At 36.9% G+C, this 26,753-nt stretch overlaps 1 protein-coding gene across 5 annotated transcripts in view; it reads left to right on the top strand.

The window, feature by feature from the left end:
* The window catches only part of PPP3CA (protein phosphatase 3 catalytic subunit alpha), a 310,204-nt gene that overhangs the window by 138,368 nt on the left and 145,083 nt on the right, over positions 1-26,753 (top strand). For 4 of the 5 annotated variants that reach the window (XM_025423202.3, XM_025423210.3, XM_035709633.2 and 1 more), the window contains one exon: positions 10,576-10,776. The exons of the other annotated variant lie outside the window; for it this stretch is intronic. In XM_025423202.3, the coding sequence (XP_025278987.1) occupies positions 10,576-10,776 (201 nt within the window). The remainder of the gene's footprint in view (positions 1-10,575; positions 10,777-26,753) is intronic. 5 annotated transcript variants of the gene reach the window in all.

Raw genomic sequence — 26,753 nt, 5'->3', positions numbered from 1 at the left:
TTAGCTAACCAAGAGCTAACGTCCAGCTGCCAGGGTAAAGCAGAAGTCCCTTGTTGCTAGAGCATGTTGCTAGGAAATGAAGGTGTTGGTGTTGGCAGCCAAGATGATCTCCTTCAGAGGGGCCCTGCATGGTTTTTACCACTCCACCAAAGAGTCACCTTGCCATGGCAGAAGCTAACCCCCCAAATCATTGTATAAGCACTGCTAAAGTGAGCACTGCCCAAGGTCTGTGGAGAGCTATTTAGATCAGCAAAGGGTACCCTTGCCCAAACTGAATACTCTTGCTAAGTCCTCACAAATTCTTGGTATTTAATGTTTAAATGTCCATTACATCATAGCAGCTCTTCCCTATGCTCTCATTGATAAGCCCCCAGTGGCACCCATCAACAGATGAGCTACTTAGTGTTTACTGACACCAACAGATGTTGATGACGACATTCTAACAGTTTCCTCAATGTGAACAAATTCATCCTTAGTTCAAAACAACTTCAATTAAGCCATAGACAAGTGGATTTGAAATCATAACAACCAATATGCAACAGTACGGGACTAGACTTTCAGTGGAAATTATTGTCAATCTTTCTACTTAATTATTCTGATGTTTCTGGAGTAGTCATGATTGATTGACTTCTTTAAAGAGATTTGGTGTTAAATGTAAATTTGAAATTGACATAATTGTTTCTGTAATTATTTGAGAATTTCTCTTATGTGTACAAGATATTTAAGAGTAGAAAATCTCCCTTAAGTGTGGCTCTTTATTAAGGAAGGAAATGCAGTCTGTGGCAGTTTTATTATGAAATTAGCAATTTTCCATTTGATAGATTAAGAAATGCATGTTTAATTTAACATCAAAATTGAGAAGTACATTTTAAAGATAAATGAAACAAATGAAAATGAAGTTTCAGAGGATATAATTGTCAGTGGTAGTTACTAAAACATTCCAATATTTAAATAGATGTGTGAAGATTATGATTTGGAGAGCACACATTTGAGGTACTAAGAACTGGGTCCTACTGTATGCTTCTGTATTATTTGTGGGAGTGAGTGTTTCTTAGAAATGGTGGACCAGAAAGAGTGGATGAGAGCAGGTCTGGTCATCAGACTGAAGCAAGTAGTGTAATTTGGTGTAAGCATTACTGAAACACGGAGAGGCCCAAAGGACCTAATATTTCACTACTGAGCCGACAGGGAGTAGGGAGCACAGAGCCAGGTCAGGGGGGAATTAAATACAAACCTGAGATTTTAGCTCCCACCCTTGACTCTCTAGAGGGTGACTCTGAGGCAAAATGTTGATCTCTGCTTTGCTGCGGCAGACAGATACAAGGCTGTATGCCAGATTTATCATTTTAAAGCAATCATCCTTTATGTGCAAAAAGTGGTAACTCAGTAATATCCTTAAATTGTCACTTAGATTTACATTATTCGATATTTGGGACATAGATTTGCCATTTCCTCAAGACCTTTTAGAGAAGAGGAAGCCTTTTCATTAAAAAAAAAATTATTCTGATGCCTGTAGGTGTTTTAACCACAGGGATGGGGACCGTGGGTGGGCATGTGGGCATAGAAAATGTGTGGGCATCTAGAGCTGAATGATGAATTTGAAAGAATTGTGTGTGGGCATAGATTGATTTATCATATCAACTTCCAAGTTTAATTGAAAACTAAGTTTTGCTATTTTTAATACAGAGTTTTCTGAAGTTTACATTTATTAAAAAATTTCTAATCAAATAGTTTAGCTCCAGTATAGGTAAGGTCCTTGCTTATAGTTCCTGTCTTAGGCCATTGAGTTGAGATTTCTGAATGATAAAGTATAACTTGGGCTAAATAAAGTTTTATAATCCCTAGATACTTTTCATTTCTCAGGGAAAATTACCATGTTCAAAGGGACCTGCTCACTTGGGAAATAAATTCAAATTGTCTTATAGTATCTTGTTTGTTTCTTGATTTTAATCTCCTCCTGTGACATAGTTCTCTCGAGAAAAAGAAAATGTTCAAGGCAAAAGCAAAAAAAAGTAAATAAATAAAAAGCCCTCTGCTTAAATTTATCTCAATGAATAGAATTTTATTCATTACTGTAAGTTTGCTTTTAGATTAGAGATTTTAGATTTAGAGATTACTGTAAATGCCGTTTGCTAAAAATATTGCTGTAGTCACTTCATCTAATACTGAGATCCAATACATATAGTTGGGGAACCTGTTAGTATAACTGAGTATGACTGATTATATATATATTTTTCTAAAAAATAATTTATTTATTATAAATAATTATAAATATATAAATAATATATATTTATAAATATTTATAATTATTATTAATTATTATTTATTCATGAGAGATACAGAGAGAGAGAGAGAGAGAGGCAGAGACACAGGCAGAGAGAGAAGCAGGCCCCATGCAGGGAGCCCGATGTGGGACTCGATCCCGGGTCTCCAGTATCACACCCTGGGCTGAAGGCAGGCGCTAAACCTCTGAGCCACCCAGGGATCCCCTGATTATATTTTTTTTAATTAAAAAATTATATAGAGTAAACTCTTACAAAATGACACATCTTCAATTTTATTTTTTTAAAATTTTCAAGTAATTTAACTTAATATTTAAATTAAAATATTTAATATTAAATTAGAATTCGTAATTTAATCTCGATAGTCAATATCATATATTAAAACCCAGCAAGTATAATTTTGTTTTAATCATGTATATGTATAAAGTAATTTTTGATTGGCATGGCCACCATGTTAAGCACTGGACTTGGGCATTTAACTTTTTTATTTTAACAACAAAAAATCAGATTTTATTTAAGCTTTTCAGTAATGCTGAAATGTTTTGAAATTCTTAAAATATAACTTCCGTCAAATTGTTTCTCATGTTGAATCATTATTACATAATTTATTATGTAAGCCAGTTGCAATTTTTCTAGTAATTAAATGAACTAACCAGAATATCAAAACTTCAAAGGAGTTTTGTGATAGAATTACTGTACATGTGGAAGGGTAATAGACTGTCACCCATCCCTGTGTCCTTGAGTCCTTAGACTTAAGAATGCAGTGTCCAGAGAACAAGAATAACTGTACATAGAAAGGATAAAGAGTAGCTATGTATCAATAAGCCTATTTAAATGGAAAGTATTTTGAAATTCAGGTAATAAAAAAAGCTCTGAACTGTTAAGGTACTCATTTTCACTAATTAATTATTAAATCTCTTGGAGTTAGAACAATAAATCTTTCAATTAATTAGTGTCCAATCTTTATTAAAGAATTGCTTGTAGCACATTTCAGATTTAACTTCAAAAATGCTATGTATAATAAAAATTATGTAAGCCAGTGGAGAAAAAGATGGCTTATTTTAATAAATTCTTCGAGTATCATACTGCCCTTTTCTTAACACTTTGGGGATGTTATATAAAATACCATTGTATTATATTTGCATGGAAACATTCAGGAAAACCAAATGAAGTATTCAATTTGCTAGTGAAATGATCAGGACACATCCTGTGTCTAAAACTGAATACATTTTAAGGCTCAAGATCTGGGTGGTAGTTTCAGAGGAGGAGGGAAGGAGGTCTTTGCTCTAAGGATGGAGGAGCTCATCATAACTGTAGGAAAAAAAATGAGTAATAAATTGGGGTTTTATTTACAGATTTAGATTTACTGTGAATATTTTTTTCTTTTTTTAGTTTAAATGCGATCGGATGTTTCTGTTTACAAGATTAATATTCAACCACACTTCATATGGGCAAGCATATTTTAATTTGACAGACATTAATGTCTAAAATGAAAGCCAGATATTTTCAAACAAACAAGTGATGAATGTCCACAGGAGTAGCATAAGTAGGGCCCTAGTAAATGAATTCCTACAGTGTTTCTTAGAGGCTAGCTGTGGTTAATTTTTAAGCTGTCTCTCCTAGACAACATGGTTTGTATATCTTTGCATATAGACATTATGTGCATGGATGAACATATATCCCCGTACTGAAAGAATTTTTTAAACCCATAAGAATATAAGCCAAACCTAATTGTCCAATGTTAGAACCCAAGTAGAATTTAGTGAAAAGTCAACAGTACTTCCGTTCACTTATCTCTTCACTGTTTATTCAGAAGCAGGATCAGTTTTCAGAATAATTTTATTTACTGACATAGGAATTACTTTTGTGTAGCTGGCATATTGTATCTTAAATTAGCATATTATATTTTTCATTACTTACCTTAAAGGCAGAACATCATCTTCTGGAGTCACCTAAAAAATTGAGATATTTATTATATACTTTAGATGGCAGAAAGGTGTGTTTGTACCTAAAGCTTTTTTATAGAGGAATTCAGGCATGAGCTTTAAGTAGATAGACATTTTTTTCCCCTTACTAATTGCATTGTCTTCCATTTTCTTTAAATTTTGCTATTCAGAGTTGCAGTTTCATGCTTTTCCAGGTATTTCAAGCAAAGACTAATTGTATATATATTTTATATATATATCACATGGTAATCTCCTCAGAGTCTGGATCTGTTAATATTTGTTTTCTCTTGCCCACTTCTTCGTGGTCCTCCTCACTGCCTCACATTTAATACAATGCATAGTGGGTGCTTTCTAGGCGCATGATGATTGATTGATTGGTTGATTGGTTGAATGATATGGTTTGATTAGAATAGTAGTTAGTGACATATACAAATGTCCATGAGGGAAAAATGAAGTGCCAGCTTATGGAAGTCACCCAGAATGTATTTTAAATTATGTGTGTGTTTTAATTTTTTTTTTATTAATTTATTTGGTAGAGAGAGTGAGAGAGAAAGAGAGCACAAGCAGAGAGAGTGGTAGAAGCAGAGGGAGAAGCAGACTCTCTGCTGAGCAGGGAGGCTGATGTGAGGCTTAGTCCCAGGACCCTGGGATCATGACCTGAGCCGAAGGCAGATGCTTAACCCACTGAGCCACCCAGATGCCCCTTAAGTTGATTTATGATGTAATATCCTTAAGATGTTCTCTTAACATGTGCCAACATAAGTATCTTAGACAGCCTTGGTGTAGACAGTGTCAACATGAAATATGGGACAAGCGCTGTTTCTGTACACATTCTGATTACAGAGAAGGATGGGATAAACGTGTCTGGACTTGCAAAGACAATGCATCTGCTATGGTTGATTGACATTGTGGAACATGTTTAGGGAGTGGGAATTAAATTGCCTGGTATTTTATATGTCCTTCCTTATGGTATAGATTAGCGAATCTTAATCTGGACTTCACATCAATTTATCCTGGGTTTTAAAAGTGTGTCACTGCCCTGATCCTTTCCTAGACAAGTTAGATCAGAATTTCTAGAGGTTGCACCTCAGCATTATTTATTTTTAAAAGGGATTCTAACGTGCTGTCAGTTTTGAGACATCTTTGTATGTCTGTTTTGTATCTTTCAAGTTTTTTGTAGAAGCTAAAGTTGAAAAAGAAGAAAGATTCCAGAATATACTTTCTACTCTCCCTATTCTCATTTCCTTTTTGAGAAGGATGCATCATGGTCCAGTAATAATCTAGTACAAACTATTTATGAAATTTTAAATGTTCTAGTATCCATTTTAAAAAATAAAGAGGAATAGGTGAAATTAATTTTAATAAATATTATTTAGCCCAATATATCCTAAATCTTATTTCAATATGTAATCAACATAAAAAGATTAATGAGATATTTTGCTTTTTTTTTTTTCTTGTATCAAATGTTCTAAGTCCATTGTACATTGTAGGCTTACAGCCCATCTCAGTTTGGACCAGCCACTTTTCAAGTGTTCATCAGTCCTATGTAGCTAGTCAATTGGACAGAGCAGATTTAGAGGGTAAGATGCTCAAATACAAACCAGGAGACCTAAAATTTAATGTTGGTTTTGCCAATGACTAATCCTGTGATCCTGAACAATCCATTTATCTTCTACATGGACTTCAGTTCCTTCTTATTTAATATGAGAGTGTCAGGAGTCTAAATTGAGAGAGTTCTAATTTTCTCCCAAAGACCCCAGGATTTTGTGAGCATGCTCTGACATTCATCATAGGGAAGAAGAGAGGCAAGTGAGCTGCTTTCGGATCTTTTGTCTTTGGATATACTTTAGGTGCAAATTTTTTTCTTTCTGAGAAAAAAAAATTAAAGCAAAACAAGGGTTTGCAAAAAACCCCCTAGGCTAAGTGTTTTCTTCATTCGTGCTTCTTTTTTTGTTAGCATTCATAAGACTATTCCAGAAAGAGGTCAGGCAGCAGGTATGCTCAGATTTGAGGAATCTTTAGATTCCTCTGATCTACCTAGATTCCTAGATCTACCTCTGAGTAAAAGCAGATGACTTATGGCTATTGAGGCACATAGCGGTCATCTAAAACTGATTTAGCCCAAATCACAGGAGGAGACCCCTTGACTCTTTCAGAGGTATGGCCCCCATTGTCAGCCAGAACCCAGAGCCAGGGGATCCCTGGGTGGCACAGCAGTTTGGCGCCTGCCTTTGGCCCAGGGCGCGATCCTGGAGACCCGGGATCGAAGCCCACGTCGGGCTTCCGGTGCATGGAGCCTGCTTCTCCCTCTGCCTGTGTCTCTGCCTCTCTCTCTCTCTCTCTCTCTCTGTGACTATCATGAATAAATAAATAAAATCTTAAAAGAAAGAAAAGAAAAGAAAAAAAAAAAAAAAAAAAAAAAAACAGAACCCAAAGCTAGAATTACTCTGGCTCCTGGGCTTTTCTGACTTGAAATGTGTTTCTCTCTGATGGATGAATAATTGACAACTTCAGTAATCATTATATAGATGCCAATATCGGATACATGTGATTTTGGTTCCCAGATTAGTAACCTTTCTCTGTATCAAGTAGATGAACTCTCTCGTGGTGTCAACAAATAGTAAATAAAAACACAAGGTCTTATCTTATTCATTGGAAATCCGTCTCTGCCAGATTTCCACAGTCAATGACATGGGAACTCTATCCTGGTCCAGTATATTGCCTTTAGAGCTGTCAGTATGCTTTATCTTTGTAGTAAGTTGAGGACATATTTATCCAAAATTTTAGCTACTTTGAGGAAAAAAGAGTGACATTGAATGACAGTTGTAAAGTGGAGAAAGCTGAGAGGGTTTATCTCTACTTTCAGGATACTTCTAAGTACATTATTACAACACCATAGTCCATACTTAGGAGGCAATTATAAGAAAATTGTTTTTGGAAGAGTCTGCCAAATACCAACAGATATTTCTAAATTTTATTAGCATGCACAAACTTAACTACTTCAGTCCTGGCATGCTCATGTAGCAATGAAAGCAGCTTGTAATACTCAAAGCAATGGAGGGGAGGGAAAACCCAATTTCATTATATCAAATGTAGCCATTTTTACGAGTTAATGAAAGACATGTTTTCTATGTACATTGTATTTTTGCTCCATATTTGTCACACGTCTGCATGTAGAATTCTAGGTGAACAGAGGAAGCAAATAAATGTGACCTTTGTAAGGCTTATGAAGCCAGAGGGTAGGGTGCACAGGCACACAAATATTAGCCCACTCTTATTTTTGTCCCAGAAAACTTTTCTCTGGCTTACAGCATCTGTGCATTCCAACTTCGGCATCATCACTTGCGCATCTTGGTTCCCTGGGGGCCTTACCATCTGTTTAACCGGTTAAAGGGCCCCATCTCACCAGTGTCCCTATCATCCAGCTGGAACTAGAGCCTTCTGTTTGGCCTTTTTCCTCTCTTTTTGCTTCTGTTTATTTGGAACCAACTCCTCTATGTCAGAGCAGGTGGCTTCACCTTAGCCAGTTACCTAGGATTAGCAATTACTGGAAGGTAAAAGATTGGCATCAAAGAGGAAACATCTGTTACTGCAGTGATCTTGGCGTTGGAGAGAGCATAGGGACTTGGAGAAAGTATAATTCATGAAGGTGATGCCTCTCTGGGTGCTCTCCTTTTGCCTCTCAACCTTCTTAAATGCTTTAGGTCTTTCAGGTTTAACCCTTTGACCTTTCTTTTTTTTTTTTTTTTTTTAAGATTTTATTTATTTATTCATGAGAGACACAGAGAGAGAGAGGCAGAGACATAGGCAGAGGGAGAAGCAGGCTCCCTGCGGGGAGCCTGATGCAAGACTCTATCCCAGGACCCCAGGATCACAACCCAAACCAAAGGCAGACTCAACCATTGAGCCACCCAGGAGCTCCCTTTGATCTTTCCTAAGTTTAATGAGGCCATCTAGTTCATGGATGGCAGAGACCCCTGCTTTTATATGCCTGACAGTAAACTAGCCTCCTACCCTCTGTGCTCCTATGATTCTTGCCTCACAGTTTTTCAGAGTCACTTAAACGTTCACAGTAGTCCAACTCTCATCTCATCTTAGGAAATCACCAAAAAAAAAAAAAAAAAAAAAAAAATATCAGATCTTTGCCCTACCTTCCTTTAGAAGTTTCTTCCTTTCCCTTCGCCAACCTGTGTCTGAGGGATTTTGAGAAGTTACCAGGTAAGATATTTTCTAATTTCAAACCAAACATAAAGACCCACTTAAAAAAAAAAAATGTGGCCAAAATGAACAAAATTATGCCCAAATGCCTAACGACCTAAATTCCTCTTTTTTCCTGCTTCTTGTTTAATTCTTGCACTTGCTCTTATAGTACACTATGCTTTGGTATTACATCTTTTGTGTTTTAATTTACATCATGGTTTTGTGTTATCTATCTGTTCTACTAAAAGCTGCCCAAAGTAATTTTTGAAAATAAAAGCAGTCTTCATAAGAAACACCTCTCAGTATTTGTTAGAATTGCAGTTCTAAAAAATGATCTTCTCATGACTTTACAGTTATTAGGCACTGTCTTAAGTACTTTTTGAGAAGCAGTGTAGTATAGTTGTTGACACAGGTATTTGGGCATCACACTGCTGGAGTTTATACTCGCTGGGTCAACATATAAATTGATAGGTGATTGTCTTGGGCAAAGTGCTTAATAAGTTTAAGCTTCATGTTTCTCCCCCACAGTTGTGCTGTGAGGACTAAGAACATTGATATGTAAACACATGTACATATGTCTTACTCATCTTACAGCTTTACTGTTGTGTCTGACTTTATTACCCAAACAATACTTGGCATAAAGTAAACACTCTATAAATGTTAACTACAGATATTACTATGTACCTTAGTTATTATAACAGTGCTCATATAGATGTAATCCCCAATCTACAGGTGAGGTAACTGAAACCAAAAGAGGTTATTTCACTCGCCCAAGGTCATAAAACTGGTGAGCATGCAAAGCCAGGCTTGCACCCAGGCTCATCTGACCACAGAAGCCTCATGCCACTTCATTTTGGCAGCAGAGTTAAATAGACATACTGGGGGTATTAAGATAATCAAGTTGCATCCATTAGCACAGGTTCACTTCCTGATTTTTCTTTTCTTTTAAGTACTTATGATTTCTCTTGGATAGCAATCTATGCTATTAGATTACACAGAATTTCTTGCTATAGCTCTACTGTAAATCTTGCTTCTTTGAGAGACACTTTTAGCAAGTTAGGGAGCTAGGTTTATTCCTTAAAATTAAGTGTTCTTCTTAAAAAAGGAACTGTCATATGTCATATGTCATATGTCATATGGAGATGTTCTTATGCACATGGCATAATGCACATGGCAAATGAAAATTTCATGAAACTGTGTATGGTCCTTCGTCCTTCTAGATATTTCTGATAGATCTGAGTTGTTCCATTATTCCAGTAATGAATCTTTGTGTAAAATAGATAATGACTTACCCTCACTGAAGGGGCTTATGGTCCATTTATCAGAAATTTGACCTTTATGATACCATCTCTAACCATGGACCTTTGGATATCTTGGCACATTGTAGAAGTTTAGTGAATGTCCTTCAGCTGAATGAGTGAACAAATGTACTCACAAATGTAAAGAATGCTGGTAGCTACAAGAGAGCTTCTTACTGTTAAATTATTAGGGTGTGGGTGAAAGAAAGAATGGTTGGTTCTGGTTCTGAGTGGTAAGTTGAGTTTGTCATATCATACTCCTAAATATCTTTGTCTCTTCCCTGACACCATATTGTCCTTTACTGTTCTCAAGATGTTCCTTTGTTATATGTACACACGAATCCTGATTTCCTGTTTAATATTCAGTGTATTTTTGCCTTTTTTGCTCTCAGATTCCTGCTGTCTTCTTAAACAGTGAGTCCGTCAGTTTACTCAGAGGTGTGACTTTAGTTAGAGGAGTAAATCTGGTCTGGCAGACCTTTTTCCAGTGGAGAAACATCTTCTCGCGAGTTAGTTATGGTTGGATGTATACAAACTGTTTTCTTTTGTTGAACTGATTATTGCCTAACAATATCTCTCTCTCTCTTTTTTCTTTATTCTTTTAATCAGGATCTTCTAGATGTAAGAGATAGGTACTGGGTGAATAAGAAACGTAAATTTCCTTTCAGCAATCAAATTACATCTAGAATCAAAGAAAGAAGGCAGTCTTTACTTCTGGATAGCCCTTGATTTTATTTTAATGTGGGAACTTTTAAAATACTAGGTCATTAGTGATAGAAATATTTAGTGATTATTATTCAATTTTAGTTGGGTTTAGCTAATGTAGTGATTTGACTTTTCCTTTTTCAGCTGTCCCATTTCCTCCAAGTCACCGGCTTACAGCAAAAGAAGTGTTTGATAACGATGGGAAACCTCGTGTGGATATCTTAAAGGCACATCTCATGAAGGAGGGCAGGCTGGAAGAGAGTGTTGCATTGAGAATAATAACAGAAGGGGCTTCAATTCTCCGACAGGAAAAAAATTTGCTGGATATTGATGCACCGGTCACAGGTAAGTCCTGAGGATGGAGATTCCCACTTGTACCCATGCTTTGTTGTTAACATCAAATCAGAAATTCCTAGATACCAGTGAGTCTTCAAATACCTTTTTCATCTTACTCTTTCACTGTCAAATCTGTACATTAAGGACTCTAAAACTATTATACACATATAACAATATTTTTTATTTCACATATTGAATATCTATAAGATTGTGATGCTCTAAAAGTGTACAACTCTGAGGTGATGAAGATACTCTGAAGTAATACTTTGCTTTGGAAGTGATCGTGTTTGTTGATAGAAATACTAACTGGCACAGAGGACACAAAACATTCATTGTGGGGAGGATTGGACAAGTTACACTGAGACTTTCACAGTGGTTAAGTGACTGAGGTAAAGCAGTGGTTCTCAAAATGTCCCCAGACTAGCTTTATCATCTCATTCTTTGGAAATTTGTTAAAATGTAAATTCTTAGCCCTTCCCTGAATGACTGAATCATGTTCCCTGGGGAGAGGCCACGTCTGTTTCATCAAGTCCTCTAGGAGATTCCAATGCACATTCAGGTTTGTGAACCATTGAAGTTTAGTTAGAGGCCAAATTTCTGCCTTCCTATAGTATTTTGTGCCTAGAAAATGTCTTCACTTTGAGGTTTTTTCCTCTGTTACTTCTTATAGGCGGATATATATTTTGCATAAGTGTAACTTCTCTTAGTCCATCAAAATTTAATCTTGTCCAAGAAAAATGTTGTAGAGGGTCAAATATTGAGACTTTTGATCTATCCTTTGTGCAGTTTGCTAAACTTGTAGGTTTTCTTTTTTTTTTGAGAAGCTGAAAAACATTTGTTTTCTCCTTTATTATTATCATTCTCGTAAAGGAAAAAGAATCAACAAAGAATATTGTCCTTTTCAAAATAAAGGGGATATTTTAAAATATTTCACATATACTACTGATTGCTTCTGTCTTGTTAACTTACATGATTGGCCTTCAAAGGTATATTTGAGTGTTACTATTAAGAGAAAAAGCAGCTCTCTAGAATACCAGACCAGACCTTCCTTGGTCAAATTATCTCTAATGGTTCTTATTCCAAAGAAATTGACCTTCTTGATGTTTTATTTTTGGTTGGCAATACAATTTTTCTTGTTTGTAATTCAGTAAATAATAATAATTATAATGAATGTGTTTGGGCCCAGGCAGCAGGAGAAATTAGCTCTAGTAGTGTTAACTCAGTTTTGGCCAGTGGTAAGCAAATCAACCCATGGATTTACTCTGTATATATCACTGTGAACCCCATTTTCCATGTGTTAAAATGGAGTCATGCTTTATTATCTCCAACTCATAGACACTGTGAAAAAACAAGACAAAACACATGTGAACATGCTTTAATTTCTTAGATAATAAAATACTAAATATTCTTAGTATTTAAATACTACTTTGGAAGCCACCAGCAAAAAACAAGAAAACAAACAAAACAAAACCAAAAACCTATTTTAGTGATGCCTGGGTGGCTCAGCAGTTGAGTGTCTGCCTTTGGCTCAGGGTGTGATCCTGGAGTCCTAGGATTGAGTCCCACATCGGGGGAACAGATGCATAGAACCTGCTTCTACCCTCTGCCTATGTCTCTGCCTCTTTCTCTCTGTCTCCCTCTCTCTCTGTCTCTGTGTCTCTCATGAATAAATAAATAAAATCTTAAAAAACAAAACAAAAACCTACTTTAAAAATGGACTATAAATTCCATTTATAAATTAATGGTAAAATACTAGATTTAAATGACATCTTTATCATTAAGCTTATTTGTTTTTGTTAAGAATGAATGGCTTGATATTTTGAGTTTATTTTTTCTTTACTTCACATGATAATGTGTGACTTGCAATGAAGAATTCATGGTAAGTTCACTAATGAGCCCAGTAGGTGGTAATGGAGGTGATAATTATAACTTAAAGAGACATGTAAAATATATATTTAGGGCAATGTATTTCCTGGGATGCAGTCAGCTCTTCTGTTTGATTGTTCTTCTCTAAGAACACATAGAGAAGATTCTGAAAGAGTCAGGCTTAGGATGTTTTACCCCAGAAATCTGGAGTCCATGGACTAATTGCCCCCATGTTCAATACTGATCACACTTGGTTCTTTCTAGTGAGATACCAGCTGACAGTTTGGCAAAGTTTGGGATGTAGCTATGAAGAGACTTTGGAGATCAGGACCCAATTATGCATAGCTTTCCTGGTGGAGAAAAACCCAAAGCCTTTTAGATACTGACAGAAGCAGCTATGGAGACATCACAGAATATGTAGCACTAGTGAAATATAATCCAGGCAGGAAAAATCTTTCTCTAGAGAAGTGTTTATATTTCATAACAAAGGCAGGATCCCAAGGAACCTCTAGTAGATTCCATTGTAGTGATCCCTTTTCCTCTTTTCTGGGAATATAGGGGTATGGAATCATAGTGACAAAGGGGATAGAAAAAAATATTTTAACATTTGGGTAAAAGGGAAAAAGAAAAAACTTTTTGCATCTAATTCAGCAGAAAGTTAAATTTATAGCTTCATATCCCAATTCATGAGTTTCTAAGCAAAAGCTGAAACATGCAGAAATGGAAAATGAAAGCAGTATACACTGATCAGAGCATATTACAATTCCTTTTATTTCAGGATACTTCCTATAAGAATCTGAACCAGCAGTGTCATGTGTATGTATGTATGTATATATGTATATATGTATTTATTTATTTTGAGAGAGAGAGAGAGAGAAAGAGAGAGAGAGAGAGACACCAGGCAGGGATGGGGGGAGAAGGAGAGAGACAATCCCAAGCAGACACCCTGCTGAGTATGGAGCCTGACAGGATCCAGGGCTCCATCTCACAACCCTAACATCATGACCTGAGCCAAAATCAAGAGTTGGAGGCTTAACCAACTGAGCTACACAGTGCCCCATGGATTTTTAAATGTAAAATATCTGCTGCTTAAATGACTGAATCAGTAAGGTTGTACTTTTATTGCTGATACTGGGGTATGCAATAAAAGGTATAGTTTACACTTAAAAATCTTCAGCATAGAGTATTCTTTATGTAGTTCAGAACTCCACAGTTAGGAAAGATGGAAAACTTAATTCAGAGGAGAAGGAAGAAGAGGAAGAAGAAAGAAGTAGAAGAAGAAGGGAAGAAGAAAAATAATATAGAGATATTATTTTACATAATATTCAAATTATATATATATATAAAATATATAAATGAGAATAATGGATATAATATACAAATGCAAACCTGTGAAAAAGACTAAGAGGAAAGAAGCAAGGACTTTTAATGTAGCGGGAAAAGCCTGAAGCCTGACAACATGGTGGTATTCAAGTGGTATTAGAAATATGTGAGATGGACAACTGGGTGGCTCAGTGCTTGAGTGTCTGTGTTTGGCTCAAGTTGTGATCCTGGGGTCCTGGAATTGAGTCCTGCATCAGGCTCCTTGCGGGGAGCCTGCTTCTCCCTTTGCCTGCATCTCTGCCCCTCTCTCTGTGTCTCTCATGAATAATAAATAAATAAAATCTTAAAAAAAAAGAAAAAGAAAAGAAATACGTGAGATTTCTGAAAATGGTGAAGCGAGTGAGTCCTGGCAGAAACTGACCAGCAACTTATGTGGAATTCACCTTTAAGAGAAATAGATATATAAACTTTCAGAATGAAACAAATGGCAAATATTTTGTAATTATATACAAAAGCCTTCCCCTCCTTTCCCTCTAGTCTTCCCCACTCCTAATTTTTATTCATAAAAATGTTTCACTCACAAATGTTTAGAAAAAATTCATGCTAACATCAGTTCTATGGTTTGTCCCCACTTTGAGAAAAAAACTAGAAATTAGTATTCTAGTTTTCTGAAATCTGGACATCATCGCATTCCTTTAGCAGGTCTTTAATGTTTAAATGTACAAAGCTGCTCAAATCACCTTCCCCAGCTAAAGTGTTTATAAAGTAGTAAAAGGTTAATATTTTTTAGGATCTTCTTTGCCCTTCAAATTCGGTACATTTTATTTTGGGGAAGAAGAACCAGGAAGCTGTCTAGTCCCAACCTGGCCCTTTGCATGTGTCCCTGTGGAGGAGATAAAGGACTGTGCACCATGTCCTCCTGGAGGTGTGTTTAGGTAAACCAGTAACCTTCTCCAGGAGAGTAGAGGCGAAAATTAGCCACGGTTCCACAATCAAAACAATGGAGGTATGAGGCATATTTTGCCCTTTTCTGTAAAGTAATTTGCCTGATTAGAATAGTGGCTCTTGGGCAGCCCGGGTGGCTCAGCGATTTAGTGCTGCCTTTGGCCCAGGGCGTGATCCTGGAGACCTGGGATCAAGTCCCATGTCGGGCTCCCTGCATGGAGCCTGCTTCTCCCTCTGCCTGTGTCTCTGCCTCTCTCTCTCTCTCTCCCCCTTTCTCTCTCTCTATGTGTCTCTCATGAATAAATAAATAAAATATTTAAAAAAAAAGAATAGTGGCTCTTCCAGAGATTTAATATGAAAAATGTGTTTCTTTGTTGAAGGAAAGTATTTTCCTCCTTTGATTCTTTTTTGGAAATCAGTTGAATTTATCTTTGTTTACTTATAACATACAAAGGAACATTAAAACATGCAGCCAGATATCAATGTAGCAACTTGCTATGGACTGAATATTCGTGCCCCCCCACCCCACCCCAATATTCAAGTGTGGATGCACTAATCCCCTATATGACAGCATTTGGAGGTGGGCCTTGGAGAAGTAACTAGGTTTAGATGAGTTTTTGAGAGTGGAGCCCCAAAAATGGGATTAGTGCTTGTGTGAATAGAGGAAGAGATGAGAGCTCTCTCTCCATCCTCCACCCGAGGGTACAGTAAGAAGGTGGCCATCCAAAAACTGAAATAGAGTCCTCATCAAACACTGAATATATGCCAGAACCTTGATCTTGGACTTTCCAGCCTCCAGAACTGTGAGAAATGTTTGTTAAATGTACTCATCTATAGCATTCTGTTGAAGCAGCCAGAACTAAGATACAGTTCCTTTTGGGAAATCAATGTAATGAATACTTATTAACATTTACCTTGTACAGGTGGTGTGGGTTATACACAGATGAATAAGATCTGGTCTCTGCTCTCTGAGGCCTCAGAAAAGAATAAGGACAACAGATATTTTGGCCAAAGAGATGTACATCAAACTATTGATTAAGGGAACGCTTGAGTGGCTCAGTGGTTGAGTGTCTGCCTTCTGCTCAGGGTGTGATCCTGGGGTCCTGGGATGGAGTCCCATCCGTATCGGGCTCCCTTCAGGGAGCCTGCTTCTCCCTCTGCCTATGTCTCTGTCTCTCTCTCTGTGTCTTTCATAAATAAATAAATAAAATCTTAAAAACCTATTGATTAAATTACAAGGTATGATCTAGATTTATTCAAGCAAATTAAGAAGTATCCAAATAGCTATAGCGAATTTAAATCCAAAAGCTTTCCTATCTTCTAAATGGCTAAGATTTTCCTGACAGTGCTCACTGATCATTGTTTTCTATCTTTGAGTGAAAGAAACTATTAAATAGCTGAGATCGTAGCTGTCTATATTAGGGATTGAGAACCCCTTTAGAAGTTTAGGAACTGTGGATGATAAGCACAAAGGTGGAGTCCTTGGCCAGAATACTCCAGATCTAGTCAGAGAGTCAGACACAAAAACAGATCATTACTATATAATTTGTTAAGAACTGTAATGAAGGCACCTATGAACTTAGTGTGGGAACTCAGAAAAAGGAATGCAGGGAAGCCAAGAAAGTTTTGACAGATTTCGTGGTATTTGAACTGGATCACATCTGAGAAGTAAAATTTTACTATGTGAAGGATATTCTCAGCAGAGACAACAGCATGTTAAAGGCACCATTGTTTTTTGTTTTCGTTTTTGTTTTTGTAAAGTGGTAAGACATGGTTTTGGAGGTTTGCTGTGGGAAGCCAGGGTCTCAGAAGGGTGTGAGGGGTGAGGGGGTGAGGGGTGAGTCTCTTTACATTGAGACTGAGGTTGGAAGGTCCGGGTTGGATTGGAGTCTTTCACAGGCAGCACTGAAACATTCCCATATTGTTCTACAGCCACTGGAGAGTCTAAGGGTCTTTGATCAGGGAGTTACATAATCAAGTCTGTGACTAGAATCACATCCTGGAAGAGCTGAGTGGAATGGAATGGGAAGGAATTTTTGGAAGACACTTTGGTTAGGAACGTCTCACACTCTCCCAAGGAGGTCAAGATGATGCCTTTGGCAGGATAGGAGATTTGGATATGATTTTGATTACAGGTCTTTTTAAAAAAATGACAGTTAATACTAATCTTAAGCCATCGGATAGTTGATACATTTAAAAATCAGTGTCTACTAAAGACTTTTTGAATAGGGTAGTTTATGCAAGGACCTGATTTACTCCGTTTTTCCTTGAAGTTTTCATACTTTCCTGTTTTCTCTTTGACTTAGCAGAGAACGTTCTCCTCATTTATAAAGCAAAAGCAGACCAGAAGCTTAGGGTTTTGAATAGAGTGATTTAAAACTCATTTTCTGCTCTCTGGGCGGAGGGGATCCGCCAGCATCAGTTGGGCAAACTGCTAATCTCTCGAGTTTGTCTGTTTCCTGCAGGGGGGGATTTGTCCCTGGGGCAGCAAAGGATTCCCTCAGTGGCTGTGCCTGCCATTTAGCATGTCAGGCAGTTGCCAGGAGAACCCTCTGGCTTTGTTCCTGGATGTGAGAGTGGACCAGTAGCCAAGTTTAAGGTCATGGCATTCCTTCCCTTACAGCAGCTGACGTCAATTAGGAGAATTCCCCATGCCTTTACTCTGGGGAGAGTTAAGTGGGAATAAGAATCCAGTGTCTTTGAGACCTAAAAGATCGGTGTTTATTCTCCTCATACTATCGTTTGTCACTATCAAAGCCTAACGTGGCCTTCGTTTATATGGGGATAAAATATTACCTCTGGGGCATTTTGCCCACTTAGATGGCAGTGGCCAAATCTCGAGGGCCTTCCCTTCAGCCAGAGGCCTATTTTGGTGCCCAGCCCACTGCTGGCAGTAAGCAAATTTCAGCCCCAGCCTGTGGCAGTAGCACATCATTTTGAAGTCCTTATTCCCCTTAATTTTGACCCTTGATTTAAAAAAAAAAAAAAAAAAAAAAAAGTATAATGTTGATAAAATGTCACTGCATGAGAGCCAGAGTTCTTTCCCGTGAAGTATTTACCTCTCTGGTTTTGCGAGGTTGGTTTTAGGAAAACCATCTTAAACCAGAGAAAAGGGAGTCTCAGCCTTTTGAGTCAGTGTTTCTCAAAATTGAGCATGGATCCGAATCACCTGAAGGACTTTATAAAACACAGATTGCTGCATCTCACCCCCAGAGTTTCTTGTTTAAGAGGTCTGGAGGTGGACCTGAGAATTTGAATTTCTAACAGCTTCCCAAGTGCCAATGATCCCCTTGATCTGGGACCACATTGTGGGAGCCACTGGTTTCCGTGACTGGTTTGAGGTGTCCTAGCTAGCCAGTAAGCTGAAAACCTTGTTTGGAACATGCATCCATCTACATAACTCATGCTTCCCTGTAATACTCCATTATACACACTATTCTGCCTCTGTAAGATTTATAAAAATCAGGCATTTTCACTTCATTTCATTAGAACTTGTTCTTGCTTATTACTGGGAAAAAAACATGCTAAGAATGCTATTTAGGATGCTCAAGAAATAGAAAAAATAAATTATTTTGGTTGCTGATTATAATTCGTCATAATTTAAATCAAAATGTATTGCTATAATACAAGAGGGCAAGACAGAACAATAGTGCTTAGCATATTCGGGGCACAGAAGTTATATAGTTTTTTTCTCAGTGAAAAACCTTCACAATATTTTTCTTTTATAAGCTAAGAGTTGACCATATAAAAAACTATGGCTGGGACAGTTTAAAAAGGAAAAAATATGAAGACTGAGATCAAAAGTCTCTTTAAGTGAATTGTTTGGTATTGAATAGAGTGTGATATTAAAGAAGAGCTAAGCCATACCTTCAGCCCTTGAGTGTAATGCCAAGTCAGTAATAATCTATTGACATCAATAAACATGTAACACCATCCAGAGGAAACATTTGACAATCATTGCAATTACATCATAATTACTATGAACAGATATTTTGCTTTAAGATTCAGAGTACTCGGTCCTTTTCAGTTTGCCATAAATGGGTACTTTTCACAAATAGTGTTTAGGCACCACTAGTAAGGAAATGCCTGTCGTCGTTTTCATAGGAAGATAAAAGTCTCTAAAACTATTATCCTTAAAATCTGAAAGTTACCACTTGGAGTGATAAATATTCTGATTGTTTTGGAAAAGGTTGAAATATATTAATATAATCAATATTACCATGGCTTGAAGAGAAGTAGTGTTTCAAATAATACTAGAATATCTCCCAGAAAAAATAAAGAACATCCTTCCTAGGTATCTCCAGAGAAAAATGTAGATGCTCTTCCTTATGTCTAGCCAGATTATATCCAGGTATCCAATCTCATCTCATGTTACATTTTCCCATTGAAGCGTCCTTAATAATTTCAAACTCCATTGATTTTCTTTTCTTCTAAGTCAGTAATGTTTATAGGTTTTATTCTATTTATTTTTAAAAATTTATTTATTTATTTATTCATGAGAGACACAGAGCGAGACAGAGACACAGGCAGAGGCAGGAGAAGCAGGCTCCTTGCAGGAGCCTGATGTGGAACTCGATCCTGGAACTCCAGGATCATGTCCTGAGCCGAAGGCAGACGCTCAACCACTGAACCACCCAGGCATCCCTGTTTATAGGTTTTAAAGGACATTGCCAAATACTGGTCATAGACTGGTTCTGGTTTATGATGAAGTTTTTGTTGATCCAGAGTGAAATTATATTTTTCAATTTAGTAAGAATGCTTTCTTTTTGTATATGAAACTATGGTGATAGTAGATAGCAATTTTTATGGCTTTTTGGTGAATGAATTAATGAGTTATTTTGTTGTAAGGCTAATATTTATATTCTTGTTTTTTCCCAGTTACTGTTATAAACACTGTACTTTCTCTTAGTTTTTACATAACCCTGTGAAGGAAGTACTGTTATCAGCTCCATTTTACAAATGAAGAAACTAAAGCTCAGTGGAGTGTCACATATAAGTATATCCATCTAGAAGGTGCCAGAAGTGGCATTAAAGCCCAGGCAGTCAACTGTGTCTATTTCTACTTTACTTGGGGACAGAAGCAGACTTAACAGGTCCATGGAATCATTAATTCTGGGAGTAATCATATAGCATGGCATTTAACAATATTGTACTGATTTTTTTTAATTGTTTCATACTGCCATCCTATTAAATGTTAACATCTGAGGATATAGATTTTGTGTTATGGTTTTGTGGACGTTCTTCTGTTTCAAAATAAATTTAATGTAAATACACTGCTGATTTGCATAGTAGCAAATTATGAAAATAATATAATGGAAGCATACAGGCACCTCTAAAACTGAGAATGTATCATGTATGTGTGTGGTTATGTGTGTTTCCATGTGTGTCAGCATAATCATTTAAATGATCAGTTATGTTTTTATTCTGCTCTTTTCTCCTGAATAGCTATTTGCTTATTTGTGTCTTAAGTGGAGGATTTTAGACATACAAGATACTGGATAAATAAAATAGATGAACTTATCAGAAGTAGCTTCTTGCAGAAAAATCTGTGGTTTAATTAGTGATGAGTAAGGTAAAATAATATTAAATTTTGAGGCAACTGCTTTGCCACTATTTAAAATTATCATCTTGACATATAAAATGTATTATTTAAAATATTAAATACTTTCCTGCACACATTCTTGACAATGTTAAGACATATTCCCAGAGAAGATCTTTAGGTAGTTCAGTCCTGGCATGGCTTTTGTCTAAGGGCCAGATAGCTTATCCTTCTACTATTTTGATCAGCTCTCCACCAATGTCACTGAGAAAGCATTGTCTCATGAAATAATGTGAAAGTCCATGGAAAGGTTTGGGACATGAATCTATCTGTTGAAGAGGTAACCCCCCCCAAAAAAAACCCCACAAATAAACCCACACAAAATACCCAAGAACTATCAAAAGTTCAATGCTCATTTTTAAATATTAAGCACTGAAAAGGAAATGTTATATATATGTTTATTATTAAATGTCACATATGTATTTATACATGTAAATATATAATATTTATACTATGTGTATATATATCTCCGAGAATAGGGATCCCTGGGTGGCGCAGCGGTTTGGCGCCTGCCTTTGGCCCAGGGCGCGATCCTGGAGACCTGGGATCGAATCCCACATCAGGCTCCTGGTGCATGGAGCCTGCTTCTCCCTCTGCCTATGTCTCTGCCTCTCTCTCTCTCTCTCTCCGTGACTATCATAAATAAATAAAAAATTAAAAAAAAAATCTTTAAAAAAAAAATATATCTCCGAGAATAAATTAAGAAAAAATTAAAAACTAGTAATAAGTCTCCTTTATGTTGTTTTTATCACATGAAAATAATATTTCTCATAAAATGGGGATTGTAGAAACAGGATTTTACAGATTATATGACAATAGAAAAAAAACCCAACAAACCAACCCCATATCCAGGGGGTAATCAAATATTTTTCAGAGATTTTTATGAACAGCATCGTGTTTAATATTCTGAACAAAATTTAAATTCCTCCTATCATTTGGTCACTTTTTTTACTTTAGTTTGATATGTAATATGCTTCTCTGTAATTTCTGTTCATAGTTGATATTGTGGTCCATATATTCGCTAGTTTTAGATATAGCAGAATTGTTTCATTCTGTTCCTTAAGATATTTGTTTGTTTTAAAGATTTTATGTATTTATTCATGAGAGACAGAGAGAAAAAGAGAGAGGCAGAGACACAGGCAGAGGGAGAAGCAGGCTCCATGCAGGGAGCCCGATGTGGGACTCGATTCCGAGATGCCAGGATCATGCCCTGGGCCAAAGACAGGCGCTAAACCGCTGAACCACCCGGGTGACCCAAGATATTTAAGGTTTGGACACCAAAGCTTTTGAACTTAAACTTAATAAGGGTCATATGTAGCCAAAAATAAACTTGACCTCTTTTGCTCTTTCTTTAAGCCTTTCTTAATTTTTTTTTAAGATTTTATTTATTTATTCATGAGAGACAGACAGAGAGAGAGAGAGAGAGAGAGAGAAAATGAGAGGTAGAGACACAGGCAGAGGGAGAAGCAGGCTCCATGCAGGGAGCCCAACATGGGACTCGATCCCAGGTCTCCAGGATCAGGCCCTGGGCTGAGGCAGCACTAAACCGCTGAGCCACCTGGGATGCCCTTAATTTCTTTTCTAATGCTGTCTTCTGAATTGTCTTCTTTCTTGTTTATAATGAACAAAGCCCTGTGAAAGAGTATAATTAGGGTTAATGGGTAGGACAATTGTAGATAAAAATTAATAAAATTATTAACCAAACTTTCTTTTTCTGTTATGGCTCTATTTGTAGTGTTTTGTTTTAATAAAAATTGATGTCAAGATCACTGTTTTATTTACAGTGTCTTTCTTTTCAGTTTCAAATTCTTTGTTATATTCACGACAGTATTGTTGTGTTCTTTAGATTTTATGATTAATGTCAGACATTTTGATATTAAAAAATTGATTTGGAATGCATGAATTTGATTCCATTTCAGAAATGCAGTTGACAGTCACAATCTCTGCATGTGCTATTTGATTTGAGATGCCATCTGGTGGTATGCATTCGATACATCTAGTTGTGCTTTTCACTGCCATCAAAATCTTTATCCTTCCTTGTTTATGAAGGCGAATATTTGTTGAAATGACTTGCAAAGACATTTGTTTCCATTTCAAACTAAGGGTTTTGTACCTTACTTTCTGTTTTCTCAAACTATTATGCCTGTTTGCTTTGATCTTTATTAGCATAATCCGATTCTTTCTTAAAAAAACATTGACTTCAAAAATCAGGCTCCAGTTTCAGGAACTCAGTTTAGTTCACAGAAGTGTGTAGATATTCAGCATCTCCTTTAAGATCATGATTACGTATATCTTTTTCATTTTATTTTTAAATGCTAAGTCTGATTGGGTATTTGGATTTCATATGATGAATAGTAGATTATCAGATAATCATAAACATGAAACAAACTATTCATTTAAAATTCTCCTCCTCATGTTTTAAACATTAAAGGCCAATTCCTTCAAAGGTGGACCTTAGGTTAATTTTAACTACTGCTTTCTTTGCCTTCTTCAAGAGATAAGCTGTTAATACTTATTAAATATGTATCAAAGCTAGGTGACAATTTGGAAAGTTAATTGTCTGCATTATTGGTATAAAATATCCATTCCACTTGAAAACCTGAAAAATATGAGTTTTTAGTTGGTTTGGTTGGTTGGTTCTTTTGTTTTTTGGGCTTTTTCAAATTATTTGTGGCTGGTTAGCTTAGCTTATTGGAGGGCATAGCAGCAGTGAGGTGATTTATAGATTCTTTTCTCTCTGTGGGCTTCAGTATTCTCGGATTATATTCAAACTTCTGGTTCAGCCAGTTTATCTGGTGAAAAAGAGAGAGAAAATAAAAAGAATGGAATGAAAAGAGGTGAGAAAAGGAAGTGTGATTTAACCTCTGCTGTGCCAGTCACCTGAGGTACATCTAATGACAGTGACATTGCCTAATGACCTTGAGGCAATAACTTTACTTTGACCCTGTGTGGTATCAGGGTTAAAAATCATGGATCCCTAGATTCATATTTTGGATCTACAATTTTCTAGGTATGTACCATTGGGCAGCTTGTTTCACACCTCTAAACCTCAGCTTCCTGATCTTTGAAGGCGTGAGGTGTTAATCTCATGCCTGTCACTCCTATAAAGTGAAATGCTGCAACCACAGCACTCAGACAGAGTTCCCAATTAATAGTAGCTGTGTTGTTGTTATTGCTTTAACCGTTTTTGTCATGGCTGTTATTATTGTTATGTAGCTAATATTCCAGTCATCAATTCTCTTCCATTGTTTGGTGATTAGAAGTACAGAGAGCTTTTAACTGTGCACCTAAATATTATAGCAGACATCACACTTCTCCTTTTATGGATAAGTAAATACTGAGAGGGCTGTGGAATGAATGAGGGAGCAAACAGGTCCTCATGTTGATGGCTTTCCACCACTCATCCTTTCTAAATTGCAAATGAGGCTTAATTTTAATTAAAGAAAAATCAATTTTGTATTCATGGACATTTTTCATGCAGTGAGTACCCCAGTTAGAAAGAGGGAATGATGGACCTGGCTGGCTCTGTCGGAAGAGCATGTGACTCTTGGTCTCAGGGTTATGATTTTGAGCCCCACATTGGCTGTAGAGATTACTAAAAAAAAAAATAAATAAACCTTATTAAAAAAAAGAGAGAATGAAATTAAAAAAAAAAACTGTGAAATGTAAGCTATTAAGATGTCTTTTAAAATTGGAAGTAATTCAAATGTGGGAGGGTGGGTCTTGCTCAGGCATCCCGTGTCGAGCGATAATTCTCCATATTTGACAGCTGAATATCATTCTGATGCAAACCCATTTTCATTTCAAATTTGAGTGGTTGACTTTTTAAATAATAGTTCATAGAACTACCAACAAATTATCTAGATTTTACATTTCCTAAGTAATGTGCAACTGTAGCTTGCTCTCTGACATTTATGTCAGTAAAATATGACTGGGATTGACAGTGATATTCTTGTTTTCTTCCATTGGCCACCCTAGAGCCAAAAATCACTTGATATATGGTATTTGTCTTATGTATAAGACAATGTATGCTACACATAAGACAAATACCATACATTGGCATATTAAGATGGTTCAAATGTTTTTAAGGTTTTCATTTATTGGACATTTGCCCTGGTACAAACGCTGTGCTAGATACATACATACAGTGATGTCCAATTACCAGGCATCAGGTTGCAAATCCTAAGATGGTTTAGAAAGTCTTGAGTGTTCCATTGTCTATAAATGTCTTTAGTACCCTCTAATACCTGTTTCCTTCATGATCTCTTTATTTTCTGTGACCTGTCTACAATGGCATTCTTTCTGTTCAGCACCTTTCAAGTCCTTGAACATGGCCACCTTCCTTTTCAATAAGAGAGTTGGCACATGCTGTTCCTTCTTTCTAGACTATCTCTCACCCCCATACATGCATCCAATAATCGTGAATAGTCAGATTTCAGCTTAAATGTCCCTTCATTATTCTTCAGGGAAGCCTTACCCTGACTAGCCTGTATAGTACCATGTGCTTTTGCTTAAAATATTCAATAATAATATTATTTGTGTGATCATTGGACAGAGCTTTTTCTTTCTCACTAGACAGTTAATTTCACACAGGCTGACCCCTTGTCTGCTATTGGCCACCATTTTATTCTTATCACATAGCAGAGTGACAACCTCATGGTAGACATTCATTAATATGTGCTAAATGAAACGATGCATGCGTTACCTCAGTTTATAAAGTTTATCATATTTCTTGTGACCACACATACCATGTGTCAAAGAGAACCAGAGACAGACATCAATTAAAGTGGAAAAACAAAAAACAACAACAGATTTTATTCCTAAACTATTGCAAAGGGGAAAAGAGACCAGTAGAGAGCTGAACTCAGTTCAGAATACAAGGACAAGTGGGAATTCATAGCCAAACTGTGGGGCAGGGAGGTCTGTGGATGGAAAATGACTAAGAAGAGATATTAAGGGTAGGGAGATTCTTGGTACCACTGGACAGGCAAGCTCAAGATGGTCCAAAGGATGAGCCTGGAGGAAAATAAGTCTCAGAGGAGCCCTTCTGAAGTTCGGCCCAAGAGAGACTCTTTGTCAGTCCCTTCTCTTATTCCAGAAGACTCATTCTTTTTCTCTCTCAACAACATAAGTCCGTTTTGCATTCGGTCACCTTTTGTTCATTAAGGACCAACTAAATCATCTGTTGAGACTTGGTGACAGTTGCTTTACTTTGTAACCTGGAGACATTTAGTAAGAAAGATACCTCTGAAAGTAAACAAAAAGGCAGAGATTAGAGGCTAAATCAACTCTAGGCCCAGCTTCACAGGCCTTCATGGATTCACAAGAAGTCCTAGAACCTGCCATATTTCCTCAGTGGTGTCAGCACTATGGCAGGAATGCAAGAAATTTCTTCATTTGCCTCTGGAACCTTCCTGGTTATGACAAAGACATAAGTTAGCTTAGTGGGACAAAGTGCAGGCAGTCAGTTCCCTCCATATCCAGAATGATGCAGTCATAGAGGACCGTGTATGGAGTTTCTCATAATTAGTAAGTCATAGATTCAAGGCCAGTAGTGATGTTGTCCAGGAACAAGGTGAACTGCTTCACCAATGAATAAGATGACTCTGATATTGAATCAAATTTCTTTAACCAGGCAAATGGATTCTTTCAGATGGTATCCAAAAGGTGACAAACGTTTTACAAAAAAGTGCTGAGGTCATTGGATGGAATTTAGGCCCAATTCTGTTGCTGTATTTTCTGAATCACCTCCCCAAGAACTGAGTTCACCTACAAGGAACCTGTGATGTCCTGGGCACCTCTTTGGTTTCCACAGTGAGTGAAGGGTGAGCTGGAAGGCGTGGGTCATCATTTTAGAGATAGTTCAAGAAAAGAAGAAAATCATGGAGGATTAACTATGATGAAGAGATTGGGAAAACTGGTAGGTTAGCAAGATCCAGTCCAGTTGGCTAGTGGCAGCCAATAGTGTTGGTTTCCACAGACAGAGTAAGATAGGAACTAGTCAGGAGTCATAGAAATAATTATTAGCTGGGGGCAACTAGAAAATGCAAATTTTGAGGGTGGGGAAATGATTTGTCAGAGATGGTTCTCTATAGTTAGTTGGGTTGAGTCTGAATAATCAGGCCAGGAAGGCTAATGGGGACCTTTCCATTGAGATGAGGGATATTGGAGGGACCGGTAGCAGCTCGGGAGCCTTGTGATGCATTTAATGATGGCTAGGTAACTGTAATGACAAATGTCCATTTCAAGAAAG

The sequence above is a fragment of the Canis lupus genome, chromosome 32 (genome assembly GCF_003254725.2).
Source record: "Canis lupus dingo isolate Sandy chromosome 32, ASM325472v2, whole genome shotgun sequence".
Taxonomy (NCBI): Eukaryota; Metazoa; Chordata; class Mammalia; order Carnivora; family Canidae; genus Canis; species Canis lupus.
This window is presented reverse-complemented; position numbering and strand designations above follow the sequence as displayed.